The 22,915-nt window shown below is 39.8% G+C and overlaps 1 protein-coding gene across 1 annotated transcript; it reads left to right on the top strand.

Annotated features, from left to right (window-relative positions):
* Nucleotides 1–306: 306 nt before the first annotated feature.
* LOC133656317 (B-cell CLL/lymphoma 7 protein family member A-like) lies at nucleotides 307–18,114 on the top strand. Its single transcript, XM_062057345.1, has 6 exons — nucleotides 307–502; nucleotides 5,263–5,344; nucleotides 5,424–5,520; nucleotides 5,595–5,741; nucleotides 16,502–16,593; nucleotides 16,679–18,114. Exons 1-6 carry the CDS (start codon nucleotides 411–413, stop codon nucleotides 16,745–16,747), a joined length of 579 nt encoding a protein of 192 aa, XP_061913329.1. The 5' UTR covers nucleotides 307–410; the 3' UTR covers nucleotides 16,748–18,114.
* Nucleotides 18,115–22,915: the final 4,801 nt, after the last annotated feature.

The following is a 22,915-nucleotide window of genomic DNA, read 5'->3' as shown; positions in this document are numbered from 1 at the left end:
TGTATTGGGTCTATATGAATTTGTATTTAAAAACTTGCTGTGTATAAAAATATATATTTTTAAGAAAAAAAAATTCTTATTACTTGTTTTCATTAAAAAATATATGTACCCCTTGTTCATTTTTTATTAATGATTTACATAAAACTATTCGTTTTATTACAAAACATTGAAACGTGACGCCGCAGAAGCTACGACGTATGGCGAGTCCAGGAAGTGACGTTTTTCGCGCATGCGTGGACCGATCGAGTCGTCCGGGACCGATCCGGTTGTTACAGTCCCCCCCACCCTCCCTCCCCGGCTAGTGGTCCGCGCATGCGCACTGGTCCCGCTGTGCGCTCCACTGTTTTGCATTGTGTGTTGGAAGAGCCGGCGAGTCGTCCCCCGTAAAACCGTCTCAACCCACCGCGGCAATGTCGGGCAGGTCGGTCCGAGCGGAGACCCGGAGCAGGGCCAAAGATGACATCAAGCGGGTGATGGCCGCTATCGAGAAAGTACGAAAATGGTAAGTGGCGGAAGCGACGAGAAAAAGGGAGAGGGGGGGTCGGAGACAAAAAAAAAGCTGCCTCGGTTATCTAACGAGGAGAAAGCGGGGAATTAAAGAACGCGAGGCTGATATTCGGCGTCCTTTGACGGGCTTGACTTGACATGAGGTGTGGGTGTGCATGGGGAGCCCTCATCCGGCGTCCACTGGCCGCAGCTCCTCGCTGCTTTGTCGGGGCGAGAAGAAGCCATTTCTGCAGTCACATGAAGCCGCCTGACGCGGAGCACACACGGGGGTGGAGGACTTTTCCAACGCCCCGAGCGGGGCTGCGGTTGTCGGGACTGGGACGTAACGTTACCACGACGACGCCCTCGACTCGGAGCACTTTAGACTTTTAAACCGAGCGCTTTTTTTTTCTTCTTTCCCTTTTTTGAGGGTGGCGGAGGACGAGGCTCGGTGGGGGTGGGGAGCGGGAAGTCGCCTGCTGGAACAAAGATTGCTGCCACACTGGAAATAAAAGGCGTGTTTTTAAACATAAAATAACATTTCAACAACACATTAGGTGTGTTATTAGCACGCCGTGTATACATAAATATATTTAGCTAGTTTAGTTCGCCATTGGACATAAACCGAAGTTTGTAATCAAATATACACTTTGAGTTAAACCTTTTTTAACACTTAAAACGTGTCATAATTTATTATACTCCCAATTAATGTTCTTGTTGCCGCTTGTTTGGAGAAAAACATGACATCTTTAAACAAGCTAGCATGTGCTACTCGCTGGAAGTTACAGCCTTTGAATAACGTTCAAACATTAGCTTAGCGCTCATTCATTTTTATAACTACAATGTCGATTATTTTCAAATATGTCCGATTAAAATGTGATTACTTTTATATGAAAATCGAACTATTACCTTTTATATGCAAGTCAAACTATTACTTTATCCCACTAAATGTCACTTCCGGGTTGTCGACATGTCAACAACGTGACTTCCGGTTTCACTGCCCAGCATGCGGTCTAAATAGTTAGTATTTATTGTCTAAACTATAACGTTGGTAAATATGTTAGCTAAAACGTGATTTAAAAAAATATATAATTACTTTTATATGCAAGTCAAAATTTTACTTTATCCCACGTAAATGTCCCTTCAGGGTTGTCGATATGTCAACACGTGACTTCCGGTTTTACTGGCTATATTTAGGTCGAATAGTTCGCATTTATTTTCTAAACTACCACTAGAATGTTGGTGGATATTAAATGTTAGTTACGAGTGTGATTGTATCTTATAGTGATTTCTTTCATATGCATGTCAAGATATTACTTTATACCACATAAATGTCCCTTCAGGGTTGGCGATATGTCAACACGTGACTTCCGGTTTTACAGGCTATATTTAGGTCGAATAGTTCGCATTTATTTTCTAAACTACCACTAGAATGTTGGTAAATATGCGTTTCGAATGTGATTGTACCTTATAGTGATTTCTTTCATATGCAAGTCAAAATATTACTTTATCCCACGTAAATGTCACTTTAGGGTTGGCGATATGTCAACATGTGACTTCCGGTTTTACTGGCTATCAGGTCGAATATTTCGCATTTATTTTATAAACTACCACTAGAATGTTGGTAAATATTAAATGTTAGTTACGAATGTGATTGTATCTTATAGTGATTTCTTTCATATGCAAGTCAAATTATTACTTTACCCCACGTAAATGAACGTGACTTTCCGTTGTTTTACTGCCCATCATCAAGTCTAATAGGTTGTATTTATTGTTAAACTATCGCTACAATGTGGGTGAATACTAAATGTTGGCTCAAATGTGATTGTTTTTTTAAAATATAATTACTTTTATATGCAAGTCAAACTATTACTTATCCCCACTAAATGTCACTTCCGGGTTGTCGACATGTCAACAACGTGACTTCCGGTTTCACTGCCCAGCATGCGGTCTAAATAGTTAGTATTTATTGTCTAAACTACAACGTTGGTGAATATGTTGGCTGAAATGTGATTGTTCCTAAACGTGATTACTTTTATATGCAAGTCAAACTATTACTTTATCCCACTAAATGTCACTCCCTTGTTGTCGACATGTCAACGTGACTTCCGGTTTCACTGCCCAGCATGCAGTCTAAATAGTTAGTATTTATTGTCTAAACTACAACGTTGGTGAATATGTTGGCTGAAATGTGATTGTTCCTAAATGTGATTACATTCATATGCTAGTCAAAATATTACTTTACCCCACTTAAATGTCACTCCAGGGTTGTCGATATGTCGACACGTCACTTCCGGTTTTACTGGCTATCGTCAGGTCGAATAGTTCGCATTTATTTTCTAAACTTTGGTAAATATTAAATGTTAGATACGAATGTGATTGTATCTTATAGTGATTTCTTTCATATGCAAGTCAAACTATTAATCTATCCCACCAAATGTCACTTCCGGGTTGTCGACATGTCAACAACGTGACTTCCGGTTTCACTGCCCAGCATGCGGTCTAAATAGTTAGTATTTATTATCTAAACTACAACGTTGGTAAATATGTTGGCTGAAATGTGATTGTTCTTAAATGTGATTACTTTTATATGCAAGTCAAACTATTACTTTATCCCACCAAATGTCACTTCCGGGTTGTCGACATGTCAACAACGTGACTTCCGGTTTCACTGCCCAGCATGCAGTCTAAATAGTTAGTATTTATTGTCTAAACTACAACGTTGGTAAATATGTTGGCTGAAATGTGATTGTTCTTAAATGTGATTACTTTTATATGCAAGTCAAACTATTACTTTACCCCACTAAATGTCACTCCCGTGTTGTCGACATGTCAACAACGTGACTTCCGGTTTCACTGCCCAGCATGCGGTCTAAATAGTTTGTATTTATTGTCTAAATTACAACGTTGGTAAATATGTTGGCTTAAAAGTGATTGTTCCTAAATGTGATTACTTTTATATGCAAGTCAAAATATTACTTTATCCCACGTAAATGTCACTTCAGGGTTGTCGATATGTCAACACGTGACTTCCGGTTTTACTGGCTATATTTAGGTCGAATGGTTCACATTTTTTTTCTAAACTACCACTAGAATGTTGGTAAATATTAACTGTTAGTTACGAATGTGATTGTATCTTATAGTGATTTCTCTCATATGCAAGTCAAAATATTACTTTACCCCACGTAAATGAACGTGACTTTCCGTTGTTTTACTGCCCAACATCAAGTCTAATAGGTTGTATTTATTGTTAAACTACCGCTACAATGTCGGGGAATATTAAATGTTGGCTCAAATGTGATTGTTTTTTTTAATATAATTACTTTCATATGCAAGTCAAACTATTACTTTATCCCACTAAATGTCACTTCCGGGTTGTCGACATGTCAACAACGTGACTTCCGGTTTCACTGCCCAGCATGCGGTCTAAATAGTTTGTATTTATTGTCTAAACTTCCGGTTTTACTGGCTATATTTAGGTCGAATAGTTCGCTTTTATTTTCTAAACTACCACTAGAATGTTGGTAAATATTAAATGTTAGTTTCGACTGTGATTGTATCTTATAGTGATTTCATTCATATGCAAGTCAAAATATTACTCTACCCCACGTAAATGAACGTGACTTTCCGTAAATGGTAAATAAAAAGAGAATACAATGATTCGCTAATCCTTTTCAACCTACACTACCGTTCAAAAGTTTGGGGTCACATTGAAATGTCCTTATTTTCAATGAAGATAACTTTAAACTAGTCTTAACTTTAAAGAAATACACTCTATACATTGCTAATGTGGTAAATGACTATTCTAGCTGCAAATGTCTGGTTTTTGGTGCAATATCTACATAGGTGTATAAAGGCCCATTTCGAGCAACTATCACTCCAGTGTTCTAATGGTACAATGTGTTTGCTCATTGGCTCAGAAGGCTAATTGATGATTAGAAAACCCTTGTGCAATCATGTTCACACATCTGAAAACAGTTTAGCTCGTTACAGAAGCTACAAAACTGACCTTCCTTTGAGCAGATTGAGTTTCTGGAGCATCACATTTGTGGGGTCAATTAAACGCTCAAAATGGCCAGAAAAAGAGAACTTTCATCTGAAACTCGACAGTCTATTCTTGTTCTTAGAAATGAAGGCTATTCCACAAAATTGTTTGGGTGACCCCAAACTTTTGAACGGTAGTGTATATTCAATTGAATAGACTGCAAAGACAAGATACTTAACGTTCAAACTGGAAAACTTTGTTATTTTTTGCAAATATTAGCTCATTTGGAGTTTGATGCCTGCAGCATGTTTCAAAAAAGCTGGCACAAGTGGCAAAAAAGACTGAGAAAGTTGAGGAATGCTCATCAAAGACTTATTTGGAACATCCCACAAGTGAACAGGCTAATTGGGAACAGGTGGGTGCCATGATTGGGTATAAAAGCAGCTTCCATGAAATGCTCATTCACAAACAAAGATGGGGCGAGGGTCACCACTTTGTCAACAAATGCCTGAGCAATTTGTTTAAGAACAACATTTTCTCAACCAGCTATTGCAAGGAATTTAGGGATTTCACCATCTACGCTCCGTAATATCATCAAAAGGTTCAGAGAATCTGGAGAAATCACTGCACGTACGCGGCAAGGCCACCAGGGACCTTCGATCCCTAAACAAACATCACAGAAATGTTAATTACCTAAATATAACCTCCCGTTTAATAACGCTAATGATACCACTTCCTGTTTGACTTTTAATATCAACAATGTCACTTCCTGTGATGTCTGCCCTGTCCAGGGAGAAGAAATGGGTGACTGTCGGGGACACGTCCCTTCGTATCTACAAGTGGGTTCCGGTGACGGAGCCCAAATCGGACGACGTGAGTAACGGAACAACCTTTCTCCGTGCGGCGCCGAAATGAGCTGCCTAAGTTGAATAAGTGCTTTTGTCCTGTGAAGAAAAACAAGAACAAGAAGAAGGGCAAGGATGAGAAATACGGCTCTGAGTTGACCACTCCAGAGAATAGTTCGTCCCCCGGGATGATGGACATGCACGGTGAGAACCAAAACACATTTTGTTCAATATTTGCTCTAGAACAACTCCGATCCCTGTTTTGTTCGCGTTTCCAGATGACAACAGCAACCAGAGCTCCATCGCCGACTCGTCACCCGTCAAACAGGAAACCAGCTGTAGCACCAGTCCGGCACCGGAGTCCACTACGGCGTCTCATCGCGAAAACGAGGCCAAGACTGAGCAGAGTTCTGACGCCAAGAGAGGTGGGACACAAATTGTGGTGCTAGATTTTTGACACCGAACTGTAACGCTAATGCAATATGATGGCAGTCACACATAAGAGATACGTGTAGACTGCAATATGATGGCAGTCACACATAAGAGGTACGTGTAGACTACAATATGATGGCAGTCACACATAAGAGGTACGTGTAGACTGCAATATGATGGCAGTCACACATAAGAGGTACGTGTAGACTGCAATATGATGGCAGTCACACATAAGAGATACGTGTAAACTGCAATATGATGGCAGTCACACATAAGAGATACGTGTAGACTGCAATATGATGGCAGTCACACATAAGAAAAACGTGTAGACTGCAATATGATGGCAGTCACACATAAGAGATACGTGTAGACTGCAATATGATGGCAGTCACACATAAGAAATATGTGTAGACTGCAATATGATGGCAGTCACACATAAGAGATACGTGTAGACTGCAATATGATGGCAGTCACACATAAGAGATACGTGTAGACTGCAATATGATGGCAGTCACACATAAGAGATACGTGTAGACTGCAATATGATGGCAGTCACACATAAGAGGTACGTGTATACTGCAATATGATGGCAGTCCCTCATAAGAAATACGTGTAGACTGCAATATGATGGCAGTCACACATAAGAGATACGTGTAGACTGCAATATGATGGCAGTCACACATAAAAAAAACGTGTAGACTGCAATATGATGGCAGTCACACAAGAGATACATGTAGACTGCAATATGATGGCAGTCACACATAAGAAATACGTGTAGACTGCAATATGATGGCAGTCACACATAAGAGATACGTGTAGACTGCAATATGATGGCAGTCACACATAAGAAATATGTGTAGACTGCAATATGATGGCAGTCACACATAAGAGATACGTGTAGACTGCAATATGATGGCAGTCACACACAAGAGATACGTGTAGACTGCAATATGATGGCAGTCACACATAAGAGATATGTGTAAACTGCAATATGATGGCAGTCACACATTAGAGATACGTGTAGACTGCAATATGATGGCAGTCACACATAAGAGGTACGTGTAGACTGCAATATGATGGCAGTCACACATAAGAGGTACGTGTAGACTGCAATATGATGGCAGTCACACATAATAGATACGTGTAGACTGCAATATGATGTCAGTCACACATAAGAGATACGTGTAGACTGCAATATGATGGCAGTCACACATAAGAGGTACGTGTATACTGCAATATGATGGCAGTCCCTCATAAGAAATACGTGTAGACTGCAATATGATGGCAGTCACACATAAGAGATACGTGTAGACTGCAATATGATGGCAGTCACACATAAGAAAAACGTGTAGACTGCAATATGATGGCAGTCACACATAAGAGATACATGTAGACTGCAATATGATGGCAGTCACACATAAGAAATACGTGTAGACTGCAATATGATGGCAGTCACACATAAGAGATACGTGTAGACTGCAATATGATGGCAGTCACACATAAGAAAAACATGTAGACTGCAATATGATGGCAGTCACACATAAGAGATACATGTAGACTGCAATATGATGGCAGTCACACATAAGAAATACGTGTAGACTGCAATATGATGGCAGTCACACATAAGAGATACGTGTAGACTGCAATATGATGGCAGTCACACATAAGAGATACGTGTAGACTGCAATATGATGGCAGTCACACAGAAGAGATACGTGTAGACTGCAATATGATGGCAGTCACACAGAAGAGATACGTGTAGACTGCAATATGATGGCAGTCCCTCATAAGAAATACGTGTAGACTGCAATATGATGGCAGTCACACATAAGAGATACGTGTAGACTGCAATATGATGGCAGTCACACATAAGAAAAACGTGTAGACTGCAATATGATGGCAGTCACACATAAGAGATACATGTAGACTGCAATATGATGGCAGTCACACATAAGAAATATGTGTAGACTGCAATATGATGGCAGTCACACATAAGAGATACGTGTAGACTGCAATATGATGGCAGTCACACATAAGAGATACGTGTAGACTGCAATATGATGGCAGTCACACATAAGAGATACGTGTAGACTGCAATATGATGGCAGTCACACATAAGAGATACGTGTAGACTGCAATATGATGGCAGTCACACATAAGAGATACGTGTAGACTGCAATATGATGGCAGTCACACATAAGAGATACGTGTAGACTGCAATATGATGGCAGTCACACATAAGAGGTACGTGTAGACTGCAATATGATGGCAGTCACACATAAGAGGTACGTGTAGACTGCAATATGATGGCAGTTACACATAAGCGATACGTCTAGTCTGCAATATGACTCAAGTAAACAACACCAAAATGTTATATGTTCCATTGAAAATATAGAACATTACACACGCCGCTCAAAAATCTATCAAAATGTTTTAGTAAGACTTTGGTAAGGTATGGAGCCGCACCGCTTGATGGATTGTACTGTGCTTGACCAAAGAACCACCATCACATGTTATGTAGACCACAAGGAAGTGTTTTACATTTAGAAAAAAAAATGACCCGTGTAATGCGCCTTATAATCCGGTGCGCCTTATGTATGAAAATAGACCTGACTAGACCCGCTCATCATATAATCCGGTGCGCCCTGTGGTCCGGAAAATACAGTACTTATTTTCGTAATATCACGACTATTCTTAAAAAAGACCGACCTCCTTAGATTGCGATAGATTTTCTCAAAATTTATGACTACGGTGTCTGCACGGACTTCAATGGCGGACGTGTGCACATTTTCAGGACTTATGCAGATCCCAAATACACATCAGCAGGTACCAGAAGGTAAGAAAAGTTTCTTTTGCATAATTTTGCGAAACAAAACGCCAGATAATATGTCTGCTAATAGGTGCCATGTTGCGGTCCTTATACACACACCATAATAAAACTTGTACTGTATTTTTCGGAGTATAAGTCGCTCCGGAGTATAAGTCGCACCGTCTGAAAATGCATAATAAAGAAGGAAAAAAACATGTATAAGTCGCACTGGAGTATAAGTCGCATTTTGGGGGGAAATTTATTTGATAAAATCCAACACCAAGAATAAGACATTTGAAAGGCAATTTAAAATAACTAAAGAATAGTGAACAACAGGCTGAATAAGTGTACGTTATATGAGGCATAAATAACCAACTGAGAACGTGCCTGGTATGTTAATTCCAGTGTAACGTTTTGTTAATTTAAATTAAATTAATTAGCATGCTTCAAAACTCACCAAATTTGACACACACATCAGTAATGGCAAAAACAAAACTCTTTAGTCAAAAAAACAAACCCCAAAACTCAAAAATGCGCTCTAGGAAAACTGCCTCTAACTCCCAGTACGAATGTCGTAGAGACATGAAACAAAAACCTCTATGTAGGTCTCACTTAGACCTACATTTCATTAATTAATTTCCTCGGGCAAAAATCAACAGGAAGTTGGCAATTCCCCCTTCAAGACAAAAGTTTACTAAAAACACTAATTTTTGCCTCTTTGAGCTGTAATTGGACCCCCTTAAAATGCTTCAAAACTCACCAAACTTTAGACACACATCAGGACTGGCAGAAATTGCAATCTAATAAAAAATCGAACCCCAAAACTCAAAATTGCGCTCTAGCGCCCCCTAGGAATAAAACAGACAAAACTGCTCCTCGGAGGAAAACACAGACAAAAATGCTTGTAACTTCCAGTAGGAATGTCTTAGAGACATGAAACAAAAACCTCTATGTAAAACCTACATTTCATTCATTGACATCCTTCAGCAAAAATCAACAGGAAGTTGGCAATTCCCCCTTCAAGACAAAAGTTTACTAAAAACACTCATTTTTGCCTCTTTGAGCTGTAATTTGACTCCCTTAAAATACTCCAAAACTCACCAAACTTTACACACACATCAGGACTGGCGGAAATTGCGATGTAATAAAAAAAACGAACCCCAAAACTCAAAATTGCGCTCTAGCGCCCCCACCCCAGGAATAAAACACAGACAAAAATGCTTGTAACTTCCGGTAGGAATGTCTTAGAGACATGAAAAAAAACCTCTATGTAAAACCTACATTTCATTCATTGACATCCTTCAGCAAAAATCAACAGGAAATTGGCAATTCCCCCTTCAAGACAAAAGTTTACTAAAAACACTAATTCTTGCCTCTTTGAGCTGTAATTTGACCCCCTTAAAATGCTTCAAAACTCACCAAACTTTACACACACATCAGGACTGGCGGAAATTGCGATCTAATAAAAAAACCGAACCCCAAAACTCAAAATTGCGCTCTAGCGCCCCCTAGGAATAAAACACAGACAAAATTGCTCCTCGCAGGAAAACACAGACCAAAATGCTTGTAACTTCCAGTAGGAACGTCTTAGAGACATGAAACAAAAACCTCTATGTAAAACCTACATTTCATTCATTGACATCCTTCAGCAAAAATCAACAGGAAGTTGGCAATTCCCCCTTCAAGACAAAAGTTTACTAAAAACACTCATTTTTGCCTCTTTGAGCTGTAATTTGACCCCCTTAAAATACTTCAAAACTCACCAAACTTTACACACACATCAGGACTGGCGGAAATTGCGATCTAATAAAAAATCGAACCCCAAAACTCAAAATTGCGCTCTAGCGCCCCCTAGGAATAAAACAGACAAAACTGCTCCTCGGAGGAAAACACAGACAAAAATGCTTGTAACTTCCAGTAGGAATGTCTTAGAGACATGAAACAAAAACCTCTATGTAAAACCTACATTTCATTCATTGACATCCTTCAGCAAAAATCAACAGGAAGTTGGCAATTCCCCCTTCAAGACAAAAGTTTACTAAAAACACTCATTTTTGCCTCTTTGAGCTGTAATTTGACTCCCTTAAAATACTCCAAAACTCACCAAACTTTACACATACATCAGGACTGGCGGAAATTGCGATGTAATAAAAAAACCGAACCCCAAAACTCAAAATTGCGCTCTAGCGCCCCCCCCCCCCCCCAGGAATAAAACACAGACAAAAATGCTTGTAACTTCCGGTAGGAATGTCTTAGAGACATGAAACAAAAACCTCTATGTAAAACCTACATTTCATTCATTGACATCCTTCAGCAAAAATCAACAGGAAATTGGCAATTCCCCCTTCAAGACAAAAGTTTACTAAAAACACTAATTTTTGCCTCTTTGAGCTGTAATTTGACCCCCTTAAAATGCTTCAAAACTCACCAAACTTTACACACACATCAGGACTGGCGGAAATTGCGATCTAATAAAAAACCGAACCCCAAAACTCAAAATTGCGCTCTAGCGCCCCCTAGGAATAAAACAGACAAAACTGCTCCTCGCAGGAAAACACAGACCAAAATGCTTGTAACTTCCAGTAGGAATGTCTTAGAGACATGAAACAAAAACATCTATGTAAAACCTACATTTCATTCATTGACATCCTTCAGCAAAATTCAACAAGAAGTTGGCAATTCCCCCTTCAAGACAAAAGTTTACTAAAAACACTAATTTTTGCCTCTTTGAGCTGTAATTTGACCCTTAAAATACTCCAAAACTCACCAAACTTTACACACACATCAGGACTGGTGGAAATTGCGATCTAATAAAAAAAAAACGAACCCCAAAACTCAAAATTGCGCTCTAGCGCCCCCTAGGAATAAAACAGACAAAACTGCTCCTCGGAGGAAAACACAGACAAAAATGCTTGTAACTTCCAGTAGGAATGTCTTAGAGACATGAAACAAAAACCTCTATGTAAAACCTACATTTCATTCATTGACATCCTTCAGCAAAAATCAACAGGAAGTTGGCAATTCGCCCTTCAAGACAAAAGTTTACTAAAAACACTAATTTTTGCCTCTTTGAGCTGTAATTTGACCCCCTTAAAATGCTTCAAAACTCACCAAACTTTACACACACATCAGGTCTGGCAAAAAATTGCGATGTAATAAAAAAACCGAACCCCAAAACTCAAAATTGCGCTCTAGCGCCCCCTAGGAATAAAACACAGACAAAACTGCTCCTCGGAGGAAAACAGACAAAAATGCTTGTAACTTCCAGTAGGAACGTCTTAGAGACATGAAACAAAAACCTCTATGTAAAACCTACATTTCATTCATTGACATCCTTCAGCAAAAATCAACAGGAAGTTGGCAATTCCCCCTTCAAGACAAAAGTTTACTAAAAACACTCATTTTTGCCTCTTTGAGCTGTAATTTGACTCCCTTAAAATACTCCAAAACCTACCAAACTTTACACACACATCAGGACTGGCGGAAATTGCGATGTAATAAAAAAACCAAACCCCAAAACTCAAAATTGCGCTCTAGCGCCCCCTAGGAATAAAACACAGACAAAAATGCTTGTAACTTCCGGTAGGAATGTCTTAGAGACATGAAACAAAAACCTCTATGTAAAACCTACATTTCATTCATTGACATCCTTCAGCAAAAATCAACAGGAAATTGGCAATTCCCCCTTCAAGACAAAAGTTTACTAAAAACACTAATTTTTGCCTCTTTGAGCTGTAATTTGACCCCCTTAAAATGCTTCAAAACTCACCAAACTTTACACACACATCAGGACTGGCGGAAATTGCGATATAATAAAAAACCGAACCCCAAAACTCAAAATTGTGCTCTAGCGCCCCCTAGGAATAAAACACAGACAAAACTGCTCCTCGGAGGCAAACACAGACAAAAATGCTTGTAACTTCCAGTAGGAATGTCTTAGAGACATGAAACAAAAACCTCTATGTAAAACCTACATTTCATTCTTTGACATCCTTCAGCAAAAATCAACAGGAAGTTGGCAATTCCCCCTTCAAGACAAAAGTTTACTAAAAACACTCATTTTTGCCTCTTTGAACTGTAATTTGACCCTTAAAATACTCCAAAACTCACCAAACTTTACACACACATCAGGACTGGTGGAAATTGCGATTTAATAAAAAAAAAACGAACCCCAAAACTCAAAATTGCGCTCTAGCGCCCCCTAGGAATAAAACAGACAAAACTGCTCCTCGGAGGAAAACACAGACAAAAATGCTTGTAACTTCCAGTAGGAATGTCTTAGAGACATGAAACAAAAACCTCTATGTAAAACCTACATTTCATTCATTGACATCCTTCAGCAAAAATCAACAGGAAGTTGGCAATTCGCCCTTCAAGACAAAAGTTTACTAAAAACACTAATTTTTGCCTCTTTGAGCTGTAATTTGACCCCCTTAAAATGCTTCAAAACTCACCAAACTTTACACACACATCAGGTCTGGCAAAAAATTGCGATGTAATAAAAAAACCGAACCCCAAAACTCAAAATTGCGCTCTAGCGCCCCCTAGGAATAAAACACAGACAAAACTGCTCCTCGGAGGAAAACAGACAAAAATGCTTGTAACTTCCAGTAGGAACGTCTTAGATACATGAAACAAAAACCTCTATGTAAAACCTACATTTCATTCATTGACATCCTTCAGCAAAAATCAACAGGAAGTTGGCAATTCCCCCTTCAAGACAAAAGTTTACTAAAAACACTCATTTTTGCCTCTTTGAGCTGTAATTTGACTCCCTTAAAATACTCCAAAACCTACCAAACTTTACACACACATCAGGACTGGCGGAAATTGCGATGTAATAAAAAAACCGAACCCCAAAACTCAAAATTGCGCTCTAGCGCCCCCTAGGAATAAAACACAGACAAAAATGCTTGTAACTTCCGGTAGGAATGTCTTAGAGACATGAAACAAAAACCTCTATGTAAAACCTACATTTCATTCATTGACATCCTTCAGCAAAAATCAACAGGAAATTGGCAATTCCCCCTTCAAGACAAAAGTTTACTAAAAACACTAATTTTTGCCTCTTTGAGCTGTAATTTGACCCCCTTAAAATGCTTCAAAACTCACCAAACTTTACACACACATCAGGACTGGCGGAAATTGCGATATAATAAAAAACCGAACCCCAAAACTCAAAATTGTGCTCTAGCGCCCCCTAGGAATAAAACACAGACAAAACTGCTCCTCGGAGGCAAACACAGACAAAAATGCTTGTAACTTCCAGTAGGAATGTCTTAGAGACATGAAACAAAAACCTCTATGTAAAACCTACATTTCATTCTTTGACATCCTTCAGCAAAAATCAACAGGAAGTTGGCAATTCCCCCTTCAAGACAAAAGTTTACTAAAAACACTCATTTTTGCCTCTTTGAGCTGTAATTTGACTCCCTTAAAATACTCCAAAACCTACCAAACTTTACACACACATCAGGACTGGCGGAAATTGCGATGTAATAAAAAAACCGAACCCCAAAACTCAAAATTGCGCTCTAGCGCCCCCTAGGAATAAAACACAGACAAAAATGCTTGTAACTTCCGGTAGGAATGTCTTAGAGACATGAAACAAAAACCTCTATGTAAAACCTACATTTCATTCATTGACATCCTTCAGCAAAAATCAACAGGAAGTTGGCAATTCGCCCTTCAAGACAAAAGTTTACTAAAAACACTAATTTTTGCCTCTTTGAGCTGTAATTTGACCCCCTTAAAATGCTTCAAAACTCACCAAACTTTACACACACATCAGGTCTGGCAAAAAATTGCGATGTAATAAAAAAACCGAACCCCAAAACTCAAAATTGCGCTCTAGCGCCCCCTAGGAATAAAACACAGACAAAACTGCTCCTCGGAGGAAAACAGACAAAAATGCTTGTAACTTCCAGTAGGAACGTCTTAGATACATGAAACAAAAACCTCTATGTAAAACCTACATTTCATTCATTGACATCCTTCAGCAAAAATCAACAGGAAGTTGGCAATTCCCCCTTCAAGACAAAAGTTTACTAAAAACACTCATTTTTGCCTCTTTGAGCTGTAATTTGACTCCCTTAAAATACTCCAAAACCTACCAAACTTTACACACACATCAGGACTGGCGGAAATTGCGATGTAATAAAAAAACCGAACCCCAAAACTCAAAATTGCGCTCTAGCGCCCCCTAGGAATAAAACACAGACAAAAATGCTTGTAACTTCCGGTAGGAATGTCTTAGAGACATGAAACAAAAACCTCTATGTAAAACCTACATTTCATTCATTGACATCCTTCAGCAAAAATCAACAGGAAATTGGCAATTCCCCCTTCAAGACAAAAGTTTACTAAAAACACTAATTTTTGCCTCTTTGAGCTGTAATTTGACCCCCTTAAAATGCTTCAAAACTCACCAAACTTTACACACACATCAGGACTGGCGGAAATTGCGATATAATAAAAAACCGAACCCCAAAACTCAAAATTGTGCTCTAGCGCCCCCTAGGAATAAAACACAGACAAAACTGCTCCTCGGAGGCAAACACAGACAAAAATGCTTGTAACTTCCAGTAGGAATGTCTTAGAGACATGAAACAAAAACCTCTATGTAAAACCTACATTTCATTCTTTGACATCCTTCAGCAAAAATCAACAGGAAGTTGGCAATTCCCCCTTCAAGACAAAAGTTTACTAAAAACACTCATTTTTGCCTCTTTGAACTGTAATTTGACCCCCTCAAAATGCTTCAAAACTCACCAAACTTTACACACACATCAGGACTGGCGGAAATTGCGATCTAATAAAAAAACCAAAACCCAAAATTGCGCTCTAGCGCCCCCTAGGAATAAAACACAGACAAAACTGCTCCTCGGAGGAAAACACAGACAAAAATGCTTGTAACTTCCAGTAGGAACGTCTTAGAGACATGAAACAAAAACCTCTATGTAAAACCTACATTTCATTCATTGACATCCTTCAGCAAAAATCAACAGGAAGTTTGCAATCCCCCCTTCAAAACAATTTTTTTTTGTAAAAACCGGTCACCTTTCTTCAAACACTATCTCCTCTGAGCGCGTTTGTTGTTTCGGCTTCAAACTAGCACAGGAGAGAGATTGAACCCTTCTGATTAAAATTTACGGAAAGAGTTTCGATTACTGCTCCGGTTTTGATTTTACGAGCCTTCAAAGAACCGCTGCTGCGCTGCTGTTGTCTCAAGATGGCTGCTTAAAAGCAGGAAGCACCAGCGTGAGCACAGAACGCAGAGAAGGTAGGCACACTTACACGTACAACGTAACATATTATGGTAAGAGTCATTCAAATAACTAGAACATATAGAACATGCTATACGTTTACCAAACAATCTGTCACTCCTACTCGCTAAATCCCATGAGATCTTATACGTCTAGTCTCTTACGTGAATGAGCTAAATATTATTTGATATTTTACGCTAATGTGTTAATCATTTCACACATAAGTCGCTTCTGAGTATAAGTCGCACCCCCGTCCAAACTATGAAAAAAACTGCGACTTATAGTCCGAAAAATACGGTATGCTAAATGCGCAGACAATCCATCAAGCGGTGCGGCTTCATAGCTTACCAAAGTCGTACTACAAAACATTTTGACAGATTTTTGAGCGCCGTGTGTAATGTTCTATGTTTTCAATGAAACATTTAAAGTTTTGGTGTTGTTTACAGGCGTCAGCTTGCAGTTTACACATATCTCTTATGTGTGACTGCCATCTACTGGTCACACTTATCATTACACCACGTACCAAATAAAATGGTACATTACTGATAGGACCTTTTTCCCGGAAAAAAATTCTTAGCATAGCCATTTTATCGAAAATGTGAACTTTTTCCACAAAAAAGGGTAAATGTCGTAACACCAGATGATTGTGTCGTTGATCGCTTTGCGTTTGGCGTCTCAGGTAAGAACGCGTCGTCGTCGGAAGTTCCCGATCGAGCGCAAAGCGTCAAGCGAGAAGGAGAGAAAGACGCCTCGGACAGCAAAGCCAGTCAGGTATAAACAATGAATGTTCTGTGCTCCTGTTTCCGTGGCATATCTGTCCTTTGGGGGGAAAACAAGTTTGTTGTTTGTGTGGCAGGACGTGGATGAAGAGGCCCCGCCCACCAAGAAGAGCAAAGTGGAGTGTCCGGACTTTGACGAGAGTTAAAGTTCGGGCTTCTGGACTCACTCACGCCCCCTTCTGTCCAAAAGGGACGGTACTCCTCCACTAAAGATGGATCCTCCATTGTCAGCCTCGCCAAACGTGCTTCCTTCCACGTCTGACCAGAAGGGCGGCGCCCGGGTATCCGCTTTAGGAATTTGTTTTGAGGGAGGGGGCGTCGATGCTCCCCTTAGACCGATATTCTTTCTTTTTTTACGTGTTTAGGAAGTTTTTCTCAGGAGGGTCGATGCACTGTTACCATGTTTGTCACCATGGATCACACTTTAGACGGAAGCTTCTTCTCTCCTTCCACGGACGAAGAAGGTGCCTTGCTGGCTTTTTTGCTGCCATCTTTTAGCTTTGGTGTTTGCCTTAAAGCCGTCAGTCGTCGTAGCTTTAGCACGGCTGTCCTTTAGCTTAGCATCGAGCCTGGAAGCAAGTAGCTCCTTTCACACAGAACAAATCCACCTAAAAAAGTAGCTCCTTTCACACAGAATAAGTCCACCCGAAAAAGTAGGTCCTTTCACACAGAATAAGTCCACCTAAGAAAGTAGCTCTTTTTACACAGAATAAGTCTACCAGAGAAAGTAGCTCCTTTCACACAGAATAAGTCCACCCGAGAAAGTGGCTCCTTTCACACAGAATAAGTCTACCCGAGAAAGTAGCTCCTTTCACACAGAATAAGTCCACCCGAGAAAATAGCTCCTTTCACACAGAATAAGTATACTTATTCTATATAAGCTCCTTTTACACTGAGTAAGTCCACCCAAGAAAGTAGCTCCTTTCACACAGAAGAAGTCCACCCGAGAAAGTAGCTCCTTTTAAACAGAATAAGCCTTTCCGAGAAAGTAGCTCCTTTCACACAGAATAAGTCCACCCGAGAAAATAGCTCCTTTCACACAGAATAATTCCACCCGAGAAAATGGCTCCTTTCACACAGAACAAGTCCACCCGAGAAAGTAGCTCCTTTCACACAGAATAAGTCCACCCGAGAAAGTGGCTCCTTTCACGCACAATAAGTCTACCCGATAAAGTAGCTCCTTTCACACACAATAAGTCTACCCGATAAAGTAGTTCCTTTCACACACAATAAGTTTACCCGATAAAGTAGCTCCTTTCACACAGAATAAGTCCACCCGAGAAAATAGCTCCTTTCACACAGAACAAGTCCACCTAAAAAAGTAGCTCCTTTCACACAGAATAAGTCCACCTGAGAAAGTAGCTCCTTTCACACAGAATAAGTCCACCCGAGAAAGTGGCTCCTTTCACACAGTTAAGTCTACTCGATAAAGTAGCTCCTTTCACACAGAATAGGTCCACCCTAGAAACTAGCTCCTTTCACACAGAATAAGTCCACCCGAGAAAGTAGCTCCTTTTAAACAGAATAAGCCTTTCCGAGAAAGTAGCTCCTTTCACACAGAATAAGTCCACCCAATAAAATAGCTCCTTTCACACAGAATAAGTCCACCCGAGAAAATAGCTCCTTTCACACAGAACAAGTCCGCATGAGAAAGTAGCTCCTTTTACACAGAGCAAGTCCAACCGGAGCAAGTAGCTCCTTTTACACAGAGCAAGTCTACACAGAGCAAGTAGCTCCTTTTACACAGAGCAAGTCTACCTGGAGCAAGTCTACACAGAGCAAGTAGCTCCTTTCACACAGAATAAGTCTACCTTAGCAAGCATCTCCTTTCACACACAACAATCCACCCGAGAAAGTAGCTCCTTTCCCACAGTGCAAGTCCACCTAGGGCAAGTAGCTCCTTTTTCACAGAACAAGCCCAACCGGCGCAAGTACCTCCTTTTACACAGAACAAGCCCAACCGGCGCAAGTACCTCCTTTCACACAGAGTAAGTAGCCCCTTCTACAAAGTAAGTCCACCCAGGTCAATTAGCTCCTTTTACACAGAACAAGGCCAACCGGAGCAAGTAGCTACTTTCACACAGAATAAGTCCACCCAGGGCAAGTAGCTACTTTCACAAAGAACAAGTCCACCTGGCAATTTCCCACCCAAGCCTCCATGTTCTGACAAAGAACTGACAATTGACCAACTTTTATGGCGGTAGAATGGAGCAGCCCCTTTCACACATGACATAGTTATGTTGCTCACTTATTAGGGGTGACAGGACAACATCGTCAGCAATATTCCGTCGTTTGGAGGCTGTTTTTTCTGTGTGAATGTCACCCACGTACAATATTTTGCTATTTGAGGTACTATGAGAGCTTCCTTTCTGCGGTTTGTAAAAGCTGGCATTATTACTCAATTTTTTTGTGTAAGCGGCACCGATTCAAAATGGAGGGCGGAATCGACCTGGCTATTTTCTGGCCCAGGGTGTAGCGTGAAGAGCTCCTTTCACACATAAGGTGTTTTTGCATCTTTTTTCCTTTGTGTCTCTGTTCTGTATGAACGGCACCGATGCAGGAAGGGTGATAAGATTTCAACCTTGCTATTTTCCACGTTTCACAGGTTTTATCAGAAGCAAGAAAGCAATCTGTGTGAAAGGGAATGACAAAAAGTCAGAACAGGGGCGGCAAGTGTAACATCCAACATTTATTCATCACAAACTGTTGTGTTGAAAGTGATTGTCGCTGTTTGACAAATGTTTTCTGCATCACAACAGATGTTGACCAACATTTATTGCACACAAATGCTAAGTCCTGTATGAAAGGGTAAAGGTGGATAGATGCCGGCTGGGTTGCAGATACATTACTCAATTTTTCCATGTCGCTCTTCTGTTAGCGGTACCGATACAATGTGGAGGGCGGCGTCGACCCGGCTATTTTCTGCCAGTTAGTATGGAGAGCTCCTTTCATACAGTACGCGTTGCTGTTCTGTATGAACGTCATCGATGCAGAAAGTGGGAGTAAGGATTCAACCTGGCTATTTTCCCCCTTCTGAGGTTTTATCGAAAGCAAGAAGCCGCCTGGGTGAAAGGGAATGGCAAAAAGCCAGAACAGGGGCGGCAAGTGTAACACCCAACATTTATTCATCACAAAATGTTGTGTTGAAAGTGATTGTCGCTGTTTGAAAAAAATATTCTACATTGCACCAGATGTCAACCAACATTTATTTTATGCTATTGCTAGGTCCTGTGTGAAAGGAAAAGGTGGACAAATGCCGGCCGGATAAGATGCAAATACATTATTACTCAATTTTTCCATCTCGCCTATACAAACTAGAGGGCGGCTATTTTCTGCCATGGAAAGCTCCTTTTCGCACTGAGAAAAAAAAGATGCAAAATAGCTTGTTGCTTACTGTGTCCCCGTTCTGTATGACCGGCACCGATGCAGGAAGGGTGGGTAAGAATTAAACCCGGCTATTTTCCACCTGAGGTTTTATCGGAAGCCAGAAGCCGCCTGTGTGAAAGGGAATAGCAAAAAGCCAGGACAGGGGCGGCAAGTAACACCCGACATTTATTCACCACGAACCGTTGTGTTGAAAGTGATGGTCGCTGTTCTCCGAGACGTCGGCCAGCGTGTATCTCTACGTCCTGTATGAAAGGTACCGACGGTTAAAAGTGGCCTCCAGGCTGGATGCTAGTGGACCCTAGGAGGAGTTAGTTGTGCGTACTGGCGGCCAGGCACAAGTTAGTTAGTTAGTTAGTTGTGCGTACTGGCGGCCAGGCAAGTGTGGCACAAGAGACGTCACACGCTGGCCAGCAAGATGGATTAGCAAATACCTCATTCACTTTCCACCTTAGCATTAGCATTGTTACACTCTCACTCTTCAACTTTGTAGCTCTCAAGCTAATAAGCCCACTTTCTAAATCATGTGTTCATTGAGCCCAACTCACTTTCTAATTCATGTTTATTAAGCCCAACCCACTTTCCAATTCATGTTTATTAAGCCCAACCCACTTTATTTTCATGTGTTCATTAAGCCCAACCCACTTTCCAATTCATGTTTAATAAGCCCAACCCACTTTCTTATTCATGTCTTCATTAAGCCCAACCCACTTTCTTATTCATTAAGCCCAACCCACTTTCCAATTCATGTTCATTAAGCCCAACCCACTTTCCAATTCATGTTTATTAAGCCCAACCCACTTTCTTGTCATGGGTTCATTAAGCCCAACCCACTTTCTAATTCATGTGTTCATTGAGCCCAACCCACTTTCTTATTAATGTGTTCATTGAGCCTAACCCACTTTCTTATTCATGTGTTCATTGAGCCCAACCCACTTTCTCATGCGTGTGTTCATTGAGCCCAACCCACTTTCTTATTCACGTGTTCATTTAGCCCAGCCCTCTTTATAATTCATGTGTTCATTAAACCCAGCCCACTTTCTTATTGATGTCTCCATTAAGCCCAACCCACTTTCTTTTCATGTGTTCATTGAGCCCAACCCACTTTCTAATTCATGTGTTCATTACGCCCAACCCACTTTTTAATTCATGTGTTCATTAAGCCCAACCCACTTTCTTATTCATGTGTTCATTAAGCCCAACCCACTTTCTAATTCATGTGTTCATTTAGCCCAACCTACTTTTATTCATGTGATTGAGCCTAACCCACTTTCTAATTCATGTGTTCATTACACCCAACCCACTTTCTAATTCATGTGTTCATTACACCCAACCCACTTTCTAAGTCATGTGTTCATTATGCCCAACCCACTTTCTTATTCATGTGTTCATTAAGCCCAACCCACTTTCTAATTCATGTGTTCATTTAGCCCAACCTACTTTTACTCATGTGATCATTGAGCCTAGCCAACTTTCTGTGTTCATTGAGCCAACCCACTTTCTAATTCATGTGTTCGTTGAGCCCAACCCACTTTCCAATTCATGTGTTCATTTAGCCCAACCCACTTTCTAATTCATGTGTTCATTTAGCCCAACCTACTTTTACTCATGTGATCATTGAGCCTAACCCACTTTCTTATTCATGTGTTCATTGAGCCAACCCACTTTCTAATTCATGTGTTCGTTGAGCCAACCCACTTTCTTATTCATGTGTTCGTTGAGCCCAACCCACTTTCTTATTCATGTGTTCATTAAGCCCAACCCACTTTCTAATTCATGTTTATTAAGCCCAACCCACTTTCTAATTCATGTGTTCACTTAGCTCAACATACTTTTATTCATGTCATTATTGAGCCCAACCCACTTTTTTATTCATGTGTTCATTGAGCCCAACCCACTTTCTTATTAATGTGTTCATTACACCCAGCCCACTTTCTAATTCATGTGTTTGTTAAGCCGAGCCCACTTTCTAATTCATGTGTTCATTAAGCTCAGCCCACTTTCTTATTCATGTGTTCATTAAGCCCAGCCCACTTTTTAATTCATGTGTTCACAGTGTGAAATCTTTCCTTCCTTCCCACACTCGTCTTTCTCCCTCGGGACCATTTGTGTTGACTTTGTACAGATTTTTGTTTGATGTGTGACTTATTTATTCCATCAGTAGTTTGCTTTTTATCGTCGGAATTCTCTTGTTTTCTTAATAAAAGTCACCAAAGGTGAATCTTCTTTGTGTCTTCACTGCTGTTACGTTTGTTTAGGATTTTTGGCACGTGAACATTTTCACTTTCAATTTGGAAAGTTTTTGAAATTGTAACTTTTCTATAAAAAATTTTAAAAAAAAGAAGAAAGTCAACAAGAGTAAAAAAGCGAGTCTAAACTCAAAATATGAAAACATGTTGGACTTTGTTTTTGTTTGTATGACTACTATTTTTATGTATGTATGACTATCAACTAACTGTTTTACGCACCTTTTTACTCCACTTTCTGAAATAAGACAAACTTTGTTCAGTTCAGATTATAACTTTTAATATTTCACTTGTCTTAAAAATTTTTCAAATGTTTTTATTTTATTTGACATTGACAAATTACGACTTCTAATATTACGCTTGATTGAAAAATAAAACCAAAAATGTCAATTACGACTTTGATTTACATCTTGTAATCAGATTACAATTTAATACTTCACATTTTCATAATCTTGATATGACTTTTTCAACAGTTTTTTACTGAAAATGACTTATTTTCATGTAAAAATTAGTTCAAAATTCCAACTTAATTCTGACATGACATCTTGGTACAACTGTTTTAAATGTCACTGTAAATTAAAAAAAGTATTTTCTCAAATGTAATTTTTTAAACAACGCTCGTAATATTAAAACGTTCTACAAAAAAAAAAGTAATATTTGAGCTATTTGCATTTCTTTGACTTT

Source organism: Entelurus aequoreus, linkage group LG08, assembly GCF_033978785.1.
Source record: "Entelurus aequoreus isolate RoL-2023_Sb linkage group LG08, RoL_Eaeq_v1.1, whole genome shotgun sequence".
Taxonomy (NCBI): domain Eukaryota; kingdom Metazoa; phylum Chordata; class Actinopteri; order Syngnathiformes; family Syngnathidae; genus Entelurus; species Entelurus aequoreus.
Note: the sequence above shows the minus strand (reverse complement) of the source record. Positions and strands in the feature narration are given on the sequence as shown.